The 19408-nt window shown below is 46.0% G+C and overlaps 1 protein-coding gene and 1 long non-coding RNA gene across 2 annotated transcripts; one reads left to right on the top strand and one right to left on the bottom strand.

Annotated features, from left to right (window-relative positions):
* Positions 1-1128: 1128 nt before the first annotated feature.
* PLA1A (phospholipase A1 member A) lies at positions 1129-17277 on the bottom strand. The gene is made up of 11 exons (XM_061365424.1): positions 16937-17277; positions 15313-15514; positions 13874-14051; positions 12406-12514; positions 10348-10449; positions 9259-9348; positions 8230-8397; positions 7129-7218; positions 6632-6740; positions 3039-3203; positions 1129-1663 (listed from the first exon to the last, which is right to left on the bottom strand). Exons 1-11 carry the CDS (start codon positions 17157-17159, stop codon positions 1579-1581), a joined length of 1521 nt encoding a protein of 506 aa, XP_061221408.1. The 5' UTR covers positions 17160-17277; the 3' UTR covers positions 1129-1578.
* LOC133218715 (uncharacterized) lies at positions 11551-12332 on the top strand. The gene is made up of 2 exons (XR_009727251.1): positions 11551-11923; positions 12221-12332. It is a non-coding gene; the product is annotated as an uncharacterized LOC133218715 (long non-coding RNA).
* Positions 17278-19408: the final 2131 nt, after the last annotated feature.

Raw genomic sequence — 19408 nt, forward strand, 5'->3', positions numbered from 1 at the left:
AGAGACTGGTTTGCGTGTCTTGCAAGACTCAGATGGGTGAGATCTCTGCCCTTGGGATCTCAGCAAGACCTCTGCTCTTGCTGAGGTCTGGAGAGGGCTCTGAACTGGTGCATATGTGGGACCCATGGAGTAAATGGGCTGAGCTGAGTCAGTTGGTGCCCTCCACAGGTGCCCACTGAGGTTGTGTTCCAGTCTGCAGTAAGAAGCTCCCTGGAAACTCTTCAGTCATGGCACCGACTAACCTGGATCTCTGTCAGGTTGTCAGAGTCCAGTTCTGACCCCCTCCTGAGTGTAAGCTGGAGGTGGTGCTTGTTAGGTGGCTTTCAGGCCCCAAAAGCTTGGCTCTGAGCTGAGAGCAGGAGCTAACTGCAGTGACAATGTCTAGTGGAGCAATAGCGACAGCTCGTGACAAATGACTGAGGCTTCTTCATGGCAGAAATGCCTTTAGTATGTCACCCTCTCCTGACCACGGTGTTCCTGGTACACTTCTTTCACCCAGTGAAGCCAGTCCAGAGAACCAGAGGAAATGGCCTATGGAAGATGTGATCTATGGGCAGAGGTGATGAAAGACTCATTTCCTCTTTAATTTGCGTATTCATCAGGGTGGTGGAAAGAGTGTGGATGGGTAAGGGCTATTTCTATGTACACGTGCCTCATATTGTAATCATATTGTAATCTTGTCTTGTAATTGTAATATTGTAATCACCAATTCCTTCCAGACCTCAGCTACTTTTCCAGGTCTGAAAGGCTGTGCTGAGTTCCCAGGAGTAATCTGTGTTAGGTGGCCCTGTAACTATGGTGCTCCATCCTCCTACTATTACCTTCTGTTCCGGGCAGTTGGTTGAAGCAGTGTAAAAGTGGTTGCAAGAGCACTGCCATGTTCCTGGTGTCTGTCTAACTTTATGTGAGCTTCAAAGAAAACAAGCCAACATCCAGAAGAGCTGCTCCAGGCTTGTCAGGGAATCTATTCTGATTACTTAGCAGGAGCACTAACACGGAATCAATAGGGTCTCACTTCGAAAGTGTCTTATAGATGGGCCTACTAAATTTCCCATTGGAGCATTGGCTAAGAATAACTCCCTGAACCACATCATTTCCCCTTGCTGAGGAAAAACAATACTTCTCACCTTTAATATGAGGAGCTCAGGACACTTTAATATAAACCACAAGTGAGTCATTCCAACACTCCTGTTGTAGGAAGAATGATATCTCTTCTTTCATATAGATCCAAATCTTGAGATTAAATTACTTGCTCTTCCCACTCGCTCAGTACTCACTTAGCACATTTCTGCTAATCAACACAGCTCCTGGGAGTGGGTTGATAGTTGCACTCAGAGCTGGGTACAGAACCCATGAAATAGAAGTCCAAATCCAGCCTTTTAACTGAGAGGTCTTGCTGTAATCAGTCAGCCTTGTACTCTCCGATCCGCTGCTTTTCCTTGACATCCTGTTCCTCATGCAGGAAGTAAATAACCCATCCAGTTTTATGGTGAAAGCATCATCTGTGAGCAGGCAGCAGCAATAGGTTTAGGGATCCTTTCCGTTCTAGGGTACGCATGCATGCTCCAAATGCAGTGGCTAGGCACAAGCAGTGTGCAGCTCATAGGAGATGTCTCTGTTGCTGGGGAGGGTGAGGTTCCAGGGCAGGCATGACATTATCCTGCTGTGGGAAGAGCACAGGGAAATCAGGTTGGGCATTAGCAAGTAGTGGCTGCTATTCTAACACAGGAGAAAGCAAAATGCTGATGGACCTCATACTGCTTTGCAAGGGCATGGTGAACAGAGTGCTGTGCCCTTGCCAGGATCAACTGGCTGTAGGGTGAATTGGGATGAATTGTATGGGGTTGTGTTCACCTTTCTACACCCCCCACCCCGGTACCAGCAGTGCTATTGCTGCCCTCAGTGTTCTCAGTTTTGTGTTAAGAGCATAGCTGTGAACCTGTGCAACTCTATAGCTTTATATCTCCATGGAAGCCAGGTCCAGGGTTTCCAGCAGTGCAGGTTAGCACCTCTTTAAGACAATGCGCCATGGTTTGCCATTCATAAGTAATAAAAGGCCATGTATCTCCACATCCATCCTAACTTTAGAGTGCTTTGCTCTGCAAAGCATGCTAGGAAGGAACAGACCTTATGCTCAAGGGAGTGCCTGGTATTTACATAGGAATGCCTCTATTTTTCCCCTATCTGGGTCTCTTGGATCTATTTTTACTGCCTTGTGCTTGAGTCTCCTTCCTGCCCATCAGAACAGAATTTGAATATGAGCCCATTTTGCCTTCTGTTTGTTTTTTCCTGTTTTGAAGTACCCGATAGCTTGCTTCAGCTGGACACAGCATAAAAGTCAACTCAGAAGCAACACGGACAGAGTTTAGTGTGTCAGTATAGACCCAGCTACTTTGCCTTGCCTGCAGGAATTCTGGATCTGCAAAACTCCTGGCAAGAATATTATACTATTGAGAAGACCTTTATGTCTCTCAGGATGAGGACTTGGTTGCTTCTACTCTAGGTAAGTTAATCATGCCTGAAGGCATATACTCTACAATGCATGGCCTAGAAAATTCCAAACTAATTATCTTTAGCCTTAGTGCTTTATAAAGCTGTGCAGTATGAGAAGCAGAAATATATTACTGGTCTTCTGTTGTCTCATCCTGAAGAATGTTTGTCATGTTTCAGATGGGGGCCCATTGTTGACAGAGGAAAGATGGAGAGAGTATTCAGGGACAAAAGGAATAAATTCCAGTTAGTACAAAATTTTACCATGGTTTGTGACTTAAGCATCTTCAAGGTGATGTAAGTCACAGCCACTTTCCTTTCACAGTGCAATGCTTTTATCCCTGAGGAATAAGTGTTGAAAACTCCTAGAAAACTACCTTGGTAATTTTTCTCCCTCACAGGTAGAAAATGATTTACACAGGGACACCGAGGTGATGGGAGAGACCTCTTTAAGTGTTTATCTAAACAGGGGAGAGAATGCATTGTTTCAAACCACAGGCTGCATGCACTGCCTCAGTGGGTCCCAGTAGGTTATTCCAGTGACTTACTTGCTACCCAGAGGCAGTGGGGCTGCACAGAACGTGCCGTCAATGGATGCCTCGTCCTTCCTCCAAAACTGGTTCTTGGGGAGATACTTGAGAGTCACGCTGTTCATGTGGCAGAGGGGAACTCTGTGGGCCAGCAGCCGTTTGCCCACCTCCTGGTGCTTCGGTCTGCAAGGCAGGGTGAGAGATGTGAGGGAGAGCACTCCATCAACCTGCAGGTGTAAGCAGTATGCAGAGCTGTTGAAACACTGGGGGAACCTGGGGTATTATTGGGAAGGCCTCACATAATACAGTGGAGTGAGAAGATTCATCTGGCTGTCAGTCCATGATTCATCTCCGTAGTCAAGACTATTTACAGATAAAGACCCTTCCATCACACGATTACAAGAACTGGTTTTACTGTTGCACATAAACTGAAACACTGCCCCAGTGGCTACAGCGAGGTAAGTGGTCAACATCTATGAAGTCATGAAAGGCACAGATGGGGATTGGTTGTTCACCATGTTTTCCAGTACACAAACTAGGGCTGATCAAAGAAAGTTAAGAGGTGGCAGGCTCAGAAAGATTGCACACAGCAGAGTACCATTCCTTTTAAGCTGTTAAAATCCTTGCTATGGGATGTTGTGAATGCTAGAAAGTTTGTAGCTGTACAAATCAAGGGAAGGGGACTGGAGAAGCTCATGGAAGAGAAAAGCTAATAAGGACAAAGATCCACCTTTGGCTCTTGAAGTCCCTGAGATACAATGACTCAGACACTGGGAAACTATTTGAGGAAGTATTGCTACATGCTTACACTCCCTTTTTTTCTTATGCTTTTCCCAGGTATTTGCTTTTGACCATGTTGAAGGTGTGATGCTTGGATAGAGGGATGTTTGTCCCTATACTCTTACCCAGGTAACATGAACTGAGAAATACCAGAGGTTTGGTAAGCAGCGATTAGAGCCAGTCAGTTGTGTGCTATGAAGGGGTACAGGCCAGCCGTTCTATGCAGATGGGCCACCCCCTCATGTGAAGTCCATTCAGTGGACTTATGCTTGATCTTCTTGGCAACTCTAAGAGCCTGAAGGTCACAGATTTCTTTGTGCCTATGAAGAATATGGGTGTAACTAACTCAGCACAATCCCAGAAGCACCTGGGTGACTGCCTGAGTGGAACTCTGATGGTAGGGAAAGGAGAGAGCTGACAAAAGGGTCAGGAAGAGCCTACATTTCTGTCAACCAACATAGCTCCTGGGAGTGAGCTGATGGCTGCACTCAGCATCCTCCTAGGCCAGAGTGGCCAACCCAGACCAGCACAACCAGTCCCCCCCCTTAAACTGCAGCGGTAGGTGTTGGAGGTTTTGTGTGTCAGGCTGTGTCTGGCTTGAAGCTACCAAAAATAGGAAGCATCATGAAATTGTGGTTATAAAAGTAAATAATAGATAGCAAATGGAAAACAAACAGAGAGGAGGCCATCTCTCTACTGTGTGTTGTCCATGGGCAGGACACAGCCCTGCCTTAAGACAGAGGAACACGGTAAGGTTAAGCAGGTTAAAGAAAGTCACTCCTGGGACTGATATTTGCTCCAAACCCCACACAACCTTTGGATGGATGTAGGACTCTTGGCTGGCTCCAGCCCCATGGCAGGAGGTTGGAACTGGATGATCTTAAGCTCCTTTCCAACCCAAATAATTCTATGGTTCTATGATTCTTGGATATGGGGGATGATGTTGTGTGATGTGTAAGCAATGTCAGTGCAGCTGAGAAGTGTGCTGTGTAATAAGTTCCTTACTCTGCCAGACCCATGGCAGCTATGGGGCTTGAGGACATGTTTCTTGGGGCACTCCGAGCAACCAGTGGGGTAATGGCACCTCAAGGAATGAGACTGGAATTGATGTTTGGAGGAGAAGGGCAATATGAGGCAAGATACAACCACATGAGTCAGTTGCTGAAAGTATGAGACTGGCTGAACACTCTGCAGTCCCGTACAGTTCTGGGGAGCTGCAGGATGACATGCATGTCAGATGACCTCAAATGAGTCAGTGAACACTGCTATCTGAAAACCGATGCCCATTGGGCACTGAGCTTGACTGCACTGGAGGGCAGAGCTTTGCCTGGAGGGGGCAAATCCGTTTGTTACAGTGTGAATTAGCAGGGATATCTTCAACTTTATACTCTCAAATCTGTAGGTTTATTGCTGTAAGCCTATTTTTCAGTTTAGCCTTGTGCTTCTTAGGAAGGCAATTGAGTGAGATAACAACTGCTGCTCTCTTGGGGTGAGGGTGTGTCTGGATAGGTTACCCTGCTGTAACCCTAGTGTCTCATTAAAACCTGAGGGTACAGCAAAGCCCGGGGATTGCCTGCCTGCCTCAGGTCTCCAGTGCTCACGTGTCTCCTGCAGGACACCAAACCCTGTGTGCTGCAGCTGCAAACGGAAGCGCTGCACGGGGCCTGACTTGACCTGGGTGTTACTATTTCCTCCCTTTCTTCATCTTTGGGAAAGGCGGATTTGGCTTCCAAGTTAGGGAGGGCTGGAACGGACAGAGCTGCACCAGGCGGGAGTACTAATCCAGATGGCAGTGCCTGCCTGGAAGTCTGTCACCAGTCAGCTCTGTCAATCTGGAGAGCACCCTGGAGCATGGCTTCTCTTTCCCTGGTCCTCATCCCTACCTCCTGGTGCCCAGGACTGAAGCAGCAACAGTTAGCTTCAGGTCACAGTGCTTTGGTTTAGCACTAAGGACTGTGTGGAAGCCAGTGCCAGAACCCCTCTAATCCTATGAGAGCTGGCTGGTGCTCTATAGCAGACAGTTTTCCTGCTTCCTGAGGCAGTCAGCAGTGTGTGCTAGCTGCATGTCCACCTTGTGGCTCCCAGCCCACAGCAGTGGGAAAGAAGGGATAGGAAGAAGTGAGAAAGACTTCTGGGGAACTTCTGCAGTGGAGAAATACCGTGTGGCAAGGGCTGTGGAACAGGAGCCTGAGTCTGGTCCTTTCATTCAGATACAGTTTGGAGAAGGGAGATGCTTTCAAGAGAGATCTGTCTGGCTGCACGCATGGTCTTCATCCTCTGCCCCCTGGATGATTCCCTATGGTGAGAGCCTGAAAGCTTTCCTGCATCGCTGCAGAGGCAACAAGCTACTGAACACATTCCTGACTGTGTGGAGACGCACTTGTCTCCTCTTTGTAACTGCTGTCCCGTCAGGCATCAAGAGAGCTGTCTAAGCCTGGAACCTCTGATGGATGGGGTCTTGCTGTAGACTGGCAGAGCAGTAATAACCATCTGGCTGTGGTTAGAACTGGCACCAGGCATGCGTATGGCATAGAAAATGAAGTAGCATAGCAACACAAGGGCAAATTTGGGGCTCCCAGAGTATACCTGCTGCACTCAGGGAGAAGGTAGGCATGCCTCGGGTTACTGAGTAATGGTAGCACATGCCTGATTCTCGAGAGCATACAAGGTAAATGTGGAGAGGCTCCAGAAGACAGGTTGTGGTTCATCATGCAGTGACTGCCCCATAGGGAGATTTGCTGTTGTTGTGCTTTTCCTGGACTGGGATAAACAGCATTAAACATGGAGCTGGAAAAATCAAACAGGCCAAAAGCATGCACCATTACACTCACATGGTGATCTTCACTGTATCCTTGGTGCTGTTGCTCCAGAAAGTGATCTCAATGCTGGTGACTATGTTTCTTTTCTTCTGCAAATGGAACTCAACCAGGCTGTGATGGACTGAGTAAGAGGCAAAGTTATGTGGGAGTGAGGGCTGGTATTGTGAGACCTACCCCTGCCAAGAGAAGTCTTCTAGCACTGGTTCCCTGGTCCCACCAGCAGTAAGAAACAAACTGACATAAAGTAGTCTCTGTGCTAGGAGAGGTGCAGTCCAGTATAAACAGGCATTTTCACCCCCCCCCCCCAGTCCTGAAGCCATGTGGCTGTGTAAATCCACTGGGAAGGGCTTTATAGGGGAGATGTGCGGGGTTAGGGCTCTTCAGCTGTGTGTCTCAGACCATCTGGGCCACAAGAGCTGATTCTCATGGGGATGGTAGGTTATAACTACCTGGATCTACCTCATTGGGTCAACACCCTTCTGACTAATGTTTGTTCTCATACTACTTACCACAGAATGGAGCTGAAGGACTGGTCATTAAATACACTTTTACTTCCTTGGGAAGCTTTGTCATGTTGACACCTGCCTGCTCCAGCAGACCTGCAGGAGGAGATAAACCCAGTGCAGGGAAAGCCATGAATGACCCAGAACAGAAACAGAGTTGTTCCCAGTTCTTCTCCATTCACTGTACCCAACTCCACTGTCTTGGGGACAGCCCCTGGTTTATACCAGTGCAAATCAGAGCAAGTGCAGGTTTGTAGTTTCTGCTTGGCAAGTTAATGTTCCCTCAAAAAGCTTATTCTGGCTACTCCAGGTAATCATCATCAGAATACCTTTTGGTGGTATTTCATTCCTCTGCTAATAGACTGTTATCAGTGTGCAAAATGAGGGAGACAAAAGACTACTGAGTCAGGAAACTCAGTGCAAATGTAAATGACAATGGGAAATTTAACTCATTGGTCAAGTGAGAAGACCACCATAACGTGAGGCCTGCACCACTGACTAGCTGACAATGTGGCTGGGTGACATGGGGAAGGAGTAGCTAATCTGAGAGCACCTATCCCAGAAGAGCTCTCTCCTTACATTCCTCTGGTATCAGACTGCAAATAGCACTAGAAGACACTTCCTCCCCTTGTGCCACAGCCCACTTTCAGAAGCCTAAAAGAGGTAACTATTACCTTCTCCAAGTCCAGGCAGTTTATCTGTGGGATGACCGTGGCACGGATCTATGGGAAGGCGGTGACACAGCAGCAGTGAGTGGTTTGTGGGAGAATGGGACTTCAGGCTTGGGCTAACATTTCCAGCTGCTTCTCTCAACAAGACTCTTTTTAATTGCCCACTTGTTTGGCAGGTGATTCTGGAAACTCGTTTTGTGAAATGAAAACTGTCATGATCAGAAGTTCAAGAGTTTGGTGTCCTCTCTTGGGCAATATATGAGCTTTTAGAGCTTCTCTATAGAAGCCTGAAACCGAAACAGTTTCTTACTATCCCCAAAGAGATTGAAGGCAAATCCTGCTCAGAGTAATCTGAACTGCGTACTGTGCTCTGCACTGGCACCCGTCAGGAATGTATCGTCATCTGCTCCAGGAAAGTCTCATGCTGGTACTGTACCTATTCTGGGACAGGAGAACAGGAAGGGGTCCACACAGTCCAGGCAATGACCATTTAAAAAATCTTGATGACTTGCACAAGGGAAAGCCACGAACGGACAGGAATCTTTCAAGGCACTGACATAGAGATGTACTGCCCTCATGTGATCACAGATCAGGTATTTATAGCCTGCAAGACAAAATGCACCCAGAGAACAGCAGCCATGAGCCTTCCTGTTGGCTTCAGCCTTTTTTGCCTGTTCCCAAGAAACACTCTTACTGATTCTGCAGCAATCCCCTTCCCGTTAATAACATTTTGCAGAGCATCTCTGTGACAAGCCCAGATCCCCACTGCAACAGAAGTTATGTAGGGAGTTAGAAGTGCATCTCCCAGGCTAACGGAGTCCCTGAGAAGAGGGGGACTGCTGGGCTGCCATGTCTCCATCAGCATGCCATCAATGAGGCCCCAGGTGCTCTGCAAGGGGGTACAATAGCTTTGGCTCCCACCTGCACTGGGACCCCAGCTATGGAAGTGAGATGTCCCCTGTAACTTGGCCCCCATGCAGAACATGGTTGAATATTTATCCACTCTATTTACTGTGTAAAGTCCCGTTCTCAAAGGGCTGTAATCATGCAAGCTTTCTAAGTACAGACACAGCTTACAGCATGAACTACAAAAAGAACCTTTTGCCAGTAGTACCTAAGAGCCTTTCTAGTGAAAATGCTTTCTTTGTTGGTACAAACTCTACTGGCTCTAGGGTTTTGGCTCCTACAGAAGTGCCACTAAAATCACATCTCTCTCTTGACCACAGAGTTGCCAAGACACTTGACCTGTATGTGGTTTTGTGATGGGGGGTGTTTGCTCATCAAAGTGAGTTTTAATTTCAGCTGCTTAATGTACTGCTGAGAGGAGATGTGGGCTATGAATCCCACCACCATATATCTTTACAAATACATGTTGTATCACTTTGATGTCTGCCCAGACTGCAGCAGGAGCCAAACATCATTTTCACAGGCTGCTAAATGGTCATGAAAGCCACAGTGTTCTCACCTGCAGAGGGGAATCGGGGGCATCCTGGCTGGTCTTTGCCTCCATTGACGAAGTAATCGATGTGGCCAACAGGGATCCGGATCCCAAAATCTGGAAGGAGGCGAAATGCTACTTCATTCCTACACTTGGTTTTCTGTAGGTTTTACCCTGTACGGTGTATGACAGGCCTCAGTAACTGGTTGATTAGTAATGCTGGACCCAGCTCCAGTGCTGGAGACAGCAAGGACAGATTCCCTGTTCCTACACACCTGAATGCTCCGTCCCTGGCGGTGTTGAAGGCCAGGCTGGACAGAGCCTTGGCTGACATGGTTTAGTGTGAGGTGTCCCTGCCCATGGCAGGGGGTTGGAATGAGATGATCTTAAGGTCCTTTCCAACTCAAACCATTCTATGATTCTATGATTGTGCAGGTTTGCTGCATGAAGCAGGAAGTGCCCCAGGCCCTGCCATCAAAATGACTGGGAACTGCAGCTTAATCACCACCTCTGTGACTCAGGTTCTTGATCCTGTGTAAAGGAGAACAAAACTGACCACAACCTTCATGTGGCAATGGTTGAGAGTTACGTTGGTAGAGGTTTTCATGATCTACAGGCAAGAGGTGTGTCTCAAGGGCAGGGTGTTATTCTTCAGCCCATATTCTGCCTACATAGACCCCAAGTGCTTTAGAATACTCTATTGTTGAAGGAGCCATCAGTTTAACTCTTGTTACTTTCCCTCGGGGCTAGCAGTGGCACCTTTCTTACATTAGGTGGGAAAAAGCAAAGTGAGACTAGTATTTAAATTCCTTGCATATGGCAAAAGCCATGCTGAGCTGATTCTGCATAAACTCACTTCGCTGAGTGACAAAACCTCGCTGAAGGATTGCCCTCTGTTTAATCTCCACCTAGCTGTAGCTTGAAGTGCTCTGTGGTATGGATACGTGCCAATGAATTAATCATTAAAGCCTATCTCACCAAGAAACTTCCTCAGAGTGAGCCTGAATTTCTGCTAATCTGGCAAAAAAAAAAGGGACAATGACATAGAGGCCCCTCAGGAATAACGATGGCAGGATGAACAGAAGCATGGGCCAAAGCAGATGGAAGACAGCTTACTGTCAGCATCAGTATGAATGGCTTCCACAAAGAGGGCATCCCCAGGATCCAGGCGTTCCTCAGGACTGGCTTTGGTGTACTTAGGGCCTGCAGGATCCAGGCCTGTAATAAAATCAAACACCTCAACAAGCAGTGCTCTTCAGCCTCTCTTTCTTGTTTCTGGGCCAGTTATTTCATCAAAACTTTTAAACTGTTGCTAGGCAGAAGTGATGAATTATTCCCAGGTTGCATTGATTGTGCTCCAGAATGGTTTCTGCCCCCCCTAACTTCCACTACAGCTTCCTTACCTTGTCCTCCACTGTTCCACTCCCCCTTAGTAGTTTTGTACCTCAAATTTCTAGCCTATAAAGCCATGACTGAACTTCAAATAGCTCTGACAGAGTGGGTACAGAGTGTCTTGGCTTTTCAGTGAAAGAGGATAAACCTCATAACACCTTCCCTAACTGTACTATAATTTGTATTAACACTACAGCCTGAGAAATGTCACTGAAGATCATCAGTTGGGTGATGAATGTGGCATCCCAGGTATTAACTAACCCATGCATTACAAAGCTTTATTATCAAACATCCTTAAAACAGAGGCTTCTGAGGTCTCTCCCACAAATAGAGTCCTTAGGCATCTACATTTTTGCCCAAAACTTGCTCCTGGAGCAACCTCCGGGGAGTCAGAGGAATACAGAGGAAATTATCCCTGGTTAAAGAGATTTCTTTGTTTGCTTCTGGCTGAGGTTTATTCTGTTCACTTTTCATAGGAAAGTAATCTCACAAGATGCTTTACACCCCAGGTAACATCAATAGTTTAAGAAACAGCTCTGCTTCACATGCCAGTTTCCAGATGGCCAAGTTTCACTGCCTTGGACTCAGTCCCATAAATTCCCTATGGAGAAGGCAATATCAACAATGTACAAGCTGACATGTCTGCGTTTGTGAGAGGGTTTCCTTCTTGGTGACATTTTCCCTCCTGTCAAAATGAATCTCCATCCCTGGGAATTCCCAGAACTTGGCAAGACCATCAACAACCTGATCTAACTGAGAAGGCAGCCCTGGTTTGTGCTTTTTTAGGGGTGGTGGGAGGTTGTCTAGAAATCTTCTATGGGCCCTTCTCACCTAAATCACTCTGTGGCTCTATTCACACTCTATACCAAACAGCTGAGTTGAACCAAAAAGCTCTAAATAACATGATCAGGCTCTAACCATCTTTCTCTGTGATTTGCCCACAGCAACCTCTTCCCCACACCCAGGAGACTGGCTCTCTTTGTTTAATGTCAGCTCTGATTTGGTACAGCTGGGTGGCCTTAGCTCAGTCTACTGTGAAAACTGCTGATCTGTGGGAGAGAGCAGCAAGAAGCTTTATCTGGGGCTTCCCAACACTGGCTCAGGTTCTTGCCTTTGGTCCTTGCCAGAGCTGTGTTCTAGGGATGCCATGCCCAGCCTGGTGTCCTGCTTTTATCGTGGAAGGACTTCTTGGCTGAACTTGGGCTTGCCTCATCACTACAAGTTTGCCTGGTGATCACTCAGCTGTGGATGACCCTGGTTCCTGTCCCTGGACCTGCTCTGCTCTTCTTGCCCAGGTATGGTAGGACTGTGCCACTTGTCACTGAGGCCACTGCCCTTGCCCACCTGTGGTTGTCCCCTTGGCTCTGAACTCACATTTTTCCTGCAGAGCAGCTGACCCTTGCTGCTCCACACAATGACATGCACTGTGGGATTTAGCTTTAAGAGCCACACAGGTATAAAGGGGAAACAAAGGATATGGGTGCTGTGGGTTTTCATTACTCATGAGGCCTTGTATTCTTTTTATGCTGGCAACCAATTTGAAGAGCAAAGCAGGGGTGGAAGGGCTCTTTTGCAAATACATGAATTCCTTTGGCAGCGTGGAGGGGACTGATGGCTGGAAAGGGATTGTTAGGCTCTTCTGAAGCTAGGAAGAAGCCCGTAAACTTGGAACTAATGAGCCCTTATGCAATTAAAAGACCACTATGGATGATTCCCCTTCCTTGGTCTTTCATTCTCTCCCTTGATGAGCAGACAAGAACCCAAAGCTCAGTTTTATGATACCTGTTATGCGTCCCAGCTGACCGCCATGGAAGTGCCCCACCAGGCCCCCGACATGCGCCCCAAGGCTTACCCCAATGATGTGGATGGACGTTCCTGAGACTCCCAGGGCCTGCAGATGGATGATAATTCAAATTAATGTTTCTGTAGCTGAAAGGTGAAATATCCTGTCTCAGTCCATACAGCAGCTCTGTAGCTCTTCTAACATAGGATTGCCTTTGAGGTGTATGGTAGAGAGCCAAACACCTGTGGGAATGATGGGTATTGTCCTTTCTGTTTTTCAGCCTTTATTCAGGTCCATAGATGCAAACCCAACCCTAACCAAGTTGGTCAGGTCAGATGTTCCTGTTTATAACTACATGGCCTGTAGCTTCTCTTTCCACAGCTTGTTTCAGGCTGAATTTTCCTCTCTCAGCTGAGTGATCCATGTTCACCATGGGAATAATCTTAGTAAAGCTAAGAAAATGTTGTGACTTTTATACCACCATTGTGCCAATATACTGATCAGTACTTTCAGATTATATTTGCAGAGATTAAGGATTTATCTATGAGCTGAACTGCCAAGTGAAGCACAGCCATTTAGATCTGGTGTGAGATGACTCCATCCACAGGAATTCAGCTTGCCAGCAGGCTGGCCTGCATGACGCAGCACCATGCAGTGGGAGAGCATATGGTGCATGACAGCATGAGGGAAAGATGAAAAACACTGACTTGTAAATGAGGCCATACCCTTGAGCAGTTATGAGACTTACGAGAGGAGAATACAGCCTTCTGTGATGTAGCGTTGCAGGAGAGGCTGGACTGAAAAAGTCCTCAAGTAACTAGACTACAGCTCAGCACAGGTATGGAATGAGAAGAGAGGACATTGTCCAGCTTAGCCATTTGTTCTCTCTGTGACCTAATCGGCAATGAGGTGTGATAGTCCTCTCCACCTCCACCCCATCCCCATCCTTCTGATGACACAGTGGATCCAAGGGTAGCCGTACAGCAATAGGTTAGAAATGTGTGACTGTGCACAGCAAGGTGTGCAGATACCCAGGAACTCCTACGCTGGGCAGCCTGGGTCTGCAGTGCAAACATTACACAGGGAGTTTATGCATAGCTGGTTAGCACAAAGATTTACCACGTTCACTGTGTAAGGGGTGTTCAGCTGTTCCATGCACAAACTAACTGTGACACATCTGGGGCTTTCCAGCTACTGGGAAGTATATCTGAAGCCCAAAGCAAATATAAAATGACAACAGGGGTGTGTTTTCAGAAAATGTCAAAACTCAAGAGAAAGATGGAAACCAGTGGCATGCTCAAGTCTGCACTGAGATGGGGGGGAAGAAATCTCTTTAGAGTTACACAGTCCTCCATCTGGAATGAAGTTCTTGGAGACAGCAGGTTGGGAGCAGCTCTCTGAATCTTTTGCATGAATGATGTTCTTTGGCCATGCTCCCCATAACACTGGAAATGCACAGTAGCTTACCAGGAGCTTGCTGATGAATTGTGAGATGGAGAGGGCCAGCTCTGTGACATTTTCCACTGCAGAGGGATAGGCTCCTGTAGACCCATAAACCCAGTCTACTGCAATCACGTTCACCGGGCTTGTGTTCAGTATGGCATGGACAAGCCCTTCAATCCAGGAAGGTTTAGTACCCAAAGCCCTGTGGAGTCATCAGAAACAAGTACATTAGGTGCCTTTCAAAGTAGGGCGTATGTTGTTTGCTGGTGCTGGGGCTTAGAGGAGGCTGCCAGACAGTTACTGAAAGCTTTTTCTGGGTCCCCACACCAATAGCTGGCATCTGCAGTGGTGTAGTAACACCTTCCAGAACACACTGATTCAGAAGGGAACCAGATGCTTTAATGAACGAGGTAACATTTGCAGGGCTCAGGCTGAGACCTCAGTCTTGTTGTGGTGCCACCATAGAGCCCACCTCAAGTACATAAGCTGACCAGGAACATTTGGATCCTTCTCTGCTACCAACTGGCAGGAAATCCTTGGCCAGATCACCTTGTCTTTCACTGCTATATTTCCTCACCTGTATGCAAGTAAAAAAAACCCCAAACCCAATAAAATCTACGCACAAGTATTCAAAGAAAACAGAGGGGACTATGTTCTACCCGCTTCCCTTGTTACCACCTGGTGAGAGGCATGCTATGTCACATGAGGGCAAAAGCTGGTTTTCTGAAAAGACCCTGTAACATCTTCTGTGCTTTCATCCTGGTCTTCTATGCACTTTCTAGTCAGGCTTTTGCACATCAAAATAGTGTTATATGGTCACACCTGGCTGAAAAATTGGAAAGTAAAATAAGCTTGCAGAATGGTGACAGCTTAAAACAACCCAGCTCAAATCCCTGCCCTTTCAAGAATGGTTAATGTGTCTAGCAGGGCTCCTAAATGGCTGACTAAGCCAGGCTGTTGATAAGTAAGGACATGAGCTCCAAGAAGACAATTTTAAGGGGCAACAATCTTGAAAAAAAGACTTCTTAAATAAAAAGGTTGAAAGACAGAAAAGGGAAGAGATAAATAAGGAGAAAGAGAGAACCTGCAGGAAAGTTAAGGGAATGAGATACAGAAATAAAGAGACTTCAATTTCCAAACTCTTTTTAGGCTCCAAAAAATGTGAAACACACACAAAAAAGGTAGCCTGCCACAAACTAAAGGACTTCAAATTGCATTGTAATGAGGGTTGTTGGCACCAATTTCCATGCCCCTGCCCTGGCCCACCAACAGTCCCCAAGTCCAGTTTTGGGCAATGCACTCCAGACTCTATCTTTAGGTGTTTTGCATGCTGCCACTCTGCTGAGAGACTAAGAAAGTCACAGGAGCAGGAAGTTTCCCTACTGGCCGCACCCAGCACTTTGGAATGCCCCAGCAGCATTTAATGAGTGAAAGCTCAGTCATGGTGCTCTTCTTTCTCTCACCTGAAGCCATGGATGATAATCTTGGTGTCCAAGCTGCGGTTGAAGCTGCAGTTCTTGATGCCATCACCAGGTAAAATCAGCTCCCCACAGCTGGGGTTAGAGGAGGTGAACAGAAGAAATTGGACCTTAAGTTTACTGCCCCGAAGGAAATTGGCTGTCTGGAAGTCAGTACAGTGATGCCCTGAGAGTTTGTCTGTATTCCCTACAATAAAAGGCAGTGAACAGCATATTCAGTCTGCATCTCTGTAATGGGAAAAATAAAAGCTTGTTATAATCCATTAGGAAAAAGAAAGTAGCATTCTCCCTTCTATTGATAAAAAGGATAGAATATAAATTATATAGTCTATTCTGAAATATATATATTCTATCTATACAGCCTATTCTGGAAACTTAGTCTGACCAAGTTGTTTCTGTCTTTCAATGGAATTCCAGCACTGCCTGGGGAAGATAACTGTGGATGTCATGGTAGCTTTGACTTGAAAGTGGTTTTACTGAGATGTGGATGACATTCTGTTGGTTTTGGTTGGGTTTGTTTTTCAAATCAGACACACACACCAGCTACTACATACATTTATGAGCTGGCTACTAGATCTTTGAAAACAAAATGGTTGCTAACAGATAGTCCCCACTGAATGGGGCTATTTGTATTCAAATATTGGCAGGCTTAGTAATGGGGTGAAGTTTATTGACCTGCAATGTGCAGGAAGCTAAATAATTAAATGATCCCTTCTGACCTAAAAAGTGTTATTGGATGAAGTGTCATATTTACATCCTCCTGCAATGACAATGCAGCCACTTTCCCTTTTCTGGACTGGAAGAAGCAAAACAGCCTTGAATCTGCATGTACAATGATATAATAGATAAATAATCAGACAACCATGTTCTTAACTGCTGGCTGTTCCTATAGAAGATACTTTACACTAGCTAAGGCAGAACATGGCCTAAGGGTCAGCACAGTCTCAAAGGAATGAGATGCAATATTCAGATTCCCTTTTGTGGGAAGTGACAATCCCTTGCTGTGGTTTATTTTGGCCTTTCTGTGTACTGAAGGCAAGAGAGAAAGACGTTCTCTGAGATCAATTTGGAGAAAAGGCAGCTCCTGAGCCAGCTTAACAAGGAAGGGCGGGTTCAGTGCAAGCACTGTGTGGTCAGAAATGGTGTAAAATGAGAGGGATCGTGAGTAAAGATACGGCACACTGTGAAGCAGTGTGATGCAGGAGATGTGGAGCTGCAGTGATGACAGCAGAGTTATTGCCAGCACAACTGAAGAAAGATATAGAAGCATGGTGCCTGTTTATTTTCTCTCAGCTACTGCAGATTACACTTGCTACACTTGCTTTCAAAGCATGAGATGCCAAGTGCCAGAAGTCAAGTAGTCTCTTTTTCGTTTCCTTACGCTTCAGGGTTAATCCGGATCATTCTTCTACATCAGGTCAGTGGAATTCAATCACTGAGACTGAATCAAAGCATGGGAAAGTACCATTCTTGCACCACCCTTTCTCCTGGCACCTAACTCGATTATAGCAAGGATCTTTTGACACACAGGTTGCCTGGGGAGACTTGAATTCAAACCCTTCTGCATAAAACCTTCAATCCCTTCGCCAGGCACTCCTGTTTTACTTACCTGCTTGTGCTGAGTTGAGCAGCAAGAGGACAGCAAGAACAGTGAGTGGCTTTCTCTTTGGATCCTCAACTGTCTTTCTGTTAGTCCACTCCAAGTAGCAGGCAAAAACAGCCATCATGGATTGCTTGATCATGTTCACTGCGTTAATGATCAACCAGCCTGTGGGTTTTGGGGGAAAAAGGGTAGGGGCAATTACCTCTGCTCTTACTTGGCCATTTGCCATAGTCTGTGTCAACAGAAACAGATGAAAACCATGCTGACGCTTCTTTCCTCCCTACCTCCATTTCTTCAAGGCAAGCTTCCCATTTCAGAGATCAGCTAGTGAAACCAGCCCCACCAGGTGACAGAGTTACAGGGCTTTATCCTTGCCACCTAGACCTGCCTGCTAAATTCTGACTGGGGACACTGATTTGTCCAAGACTTCACAGTAAGTCCGTGCTGGGAAGATTCGTATCAGTTTCACATCTATGTACTTTCCTACTGCATTGTCGTGTCTTTCCTGTATTTCTAACTTTAGCAGTAACTCCTAAAAGACCACAAAGCAATACATTACTTCTGAAAAGTGAGGGGAAAGACAGGCTAAAATGTAACTGGTGGCCACAACACCATAATACACTCAGATTGTACATTTCTTAAAGCGGGGGCACTCTTCACTTTTCCTTTGGAGACTGCATTTTCAGATACTACAGGAAATAAAAGCATGATCTTAGTAATGCACCAGTTTCATAAGCATGCAACTTCAAACAGATCTCAGAATAAAAAACTTTACTTTGGTGTAAACAGATGGAGAAGCACAAGTGAAGAACCAAATATGTAACCAGGAGTCAGCCACACGACATTTGTAAGGTGGTGGTACCACCTCCCTGGCTGCATTAAAACTGTCTGGTAAGAGCATGCCTGTTTCCTAAGTCTCATTGGTGTGTGCTGGTCCTTCCTGCAGAAGACCAGGGAAGATTTGCCCTTGGCTGTTTTAAATGTCAAGAACATCAGGCACTGGAACAGGCTGCCTGGGCACTGGTGGAATCACCATCCCTGGAAGTGTTCAAAAATCATGTAGATGTCCTCAGTGACATGGGTTAGTGGTGGACTTGGCAGTCCTGGGGAATGGTTGGACTTGATGATCTTAAAGGTATTTTCCAACCTTCTGCGATTCTGTGACTGAAGGAGCAGTAACCTGTCCAGGCACTATTCTACAGCTGCTTTATTTGAACAATAAAATGAAGAAATTGGTTCAAGTCTGATCAGAAAGATGACCAAAGATCTTTCCAGAAGCATCAAACATTATCTTCCTTTGCAATTATTTGCAATGGCAGTCATTTCCTTGCCCTCGTTTTCTCCAGCCAGAGGCTTTGGGTCTGGTTTAGGCAGAAGAGCTTTTTTATTTCCAAGTCACTCCTGAGAGAAACTTGTCCAGTTCTCACAGGGAATTTAGACAGCATCATCTGCCTGGCCTGGAGGGCTACTAAATCCCTGCTCCACCTGCATCATCCTAGAGACACATATACAGATACATTCTGATCCTGAAATACCTGGCTCCATAATCAAGCTGGTTTATTGTCAGAGAAGCAGGTTCTTAGTGTCTCTTCAAATATGCAATCAAGTTTGTCAGCACAGTCAGTTCTCCAAGAATGACAGCTGCAATACAAATAGCCAAATCCTGGTTTCCAGCCTGCTCTTCATCTTTCCAATCCCAGCACTAGATTCAAGATGACTCACAAACTGCAAGATAAAAGCCCATAGACTACAATGGGCCCACTCCTTCATTACACTCACAAATTCCAGTGGTCTGGATAATCCCTCAGTCGAGAAAGAAGGAAATAAGCTTGTGAAATACCAATAGACAGTGATATGATACAAGGCTTCAGGGCAACAGGATAATTGTGTAAATTACTAGTTTCTTAAGGTAAAACAAATTGGAGCACCTAAAGAAAACCAGAAAACATTGTTTTCCATTTTTTTTTATTGAGAATTCTGACGATAAGCCCCATTCTGCGTAGCAGGGATTTGATGATTACTCTTTGCCAAGTTCTATGGACATTTTGAAACCCCATGTAATATAAGGCAGGTACCAGGTATCACAGCTTAGAGAAGAACAAATCTGCCACCAAGATGTCCGCATCTGATTTATACACATAGCATCCACACTGCTATGCGTATGCGTAGAGTTTTCAACAACATCCTGGAACACTAAAAAAAACCAACCCAAAATGAAACAACCACCCCCCAACACTTTCATGACATTGAATATTCTGTTTCCTGTGCAGTTTTGTGTTGTGTTTTCCATTTGGGTTTTCTTTTTCTTCTGTAATCTCAGGTTTAGTAATTCCAAGAAATTCTGTATTGCATCAGCACGCTGTGGTGGCTCCTCATGCAAACAGCAAAAGCCACTGGCTTCCTCTGTGCTGAAGATGCTCTTGCCTCCAAAAACTATTTTGGTAAGAAGGGTTTCTTTTTATTTGTGAACTTATTTAC

Source organism: Neopsephotus bourkii, unplaced genomic scaffold, assembly GCF_033783945.1.
Source record: "Neopsephotus bourkii isolate Nb327-2 ecotype Australia unplaced genomic scaffold, CSIRO-AGI_Nbou_v1 NB_1287, whole genome shotgun sequence".
Lineage (NCBI taxonomy): Eukaryota > Metazoa > Chordata > Aves > Psittaciformes > Psittacidae > Neopsephotus > Neopsephotus bourkii.

What these genes read in the sequence shown, in the direction of transcription:
- PLA1A (XM_061365424.1), bottom strand. Translation starts at nt 17,159, where the DNA reads ATGGCAAATGGCCAAGTAAGAGCAGAGGTAATTGCCCCTACCCTTTTT. An exon ending in TCAGCTGGGACGCATAACAG is followed by an intron (nt 10,450 to 12,405) that starts GTATCATAAAAC and finishes ATTTTATTACAG; the next exon opens with GCCTGGATCCTGCAGGCCCT. An exon ending in TCCTTCAGCTCCATTCTGTG is followed by an intron (nt 6,741 to 7,128) that starts GTAAGTAGTATG and finishes CCTCTTACTCAG; the next exon opens with TCCATCACAGCCTGGTTGAG.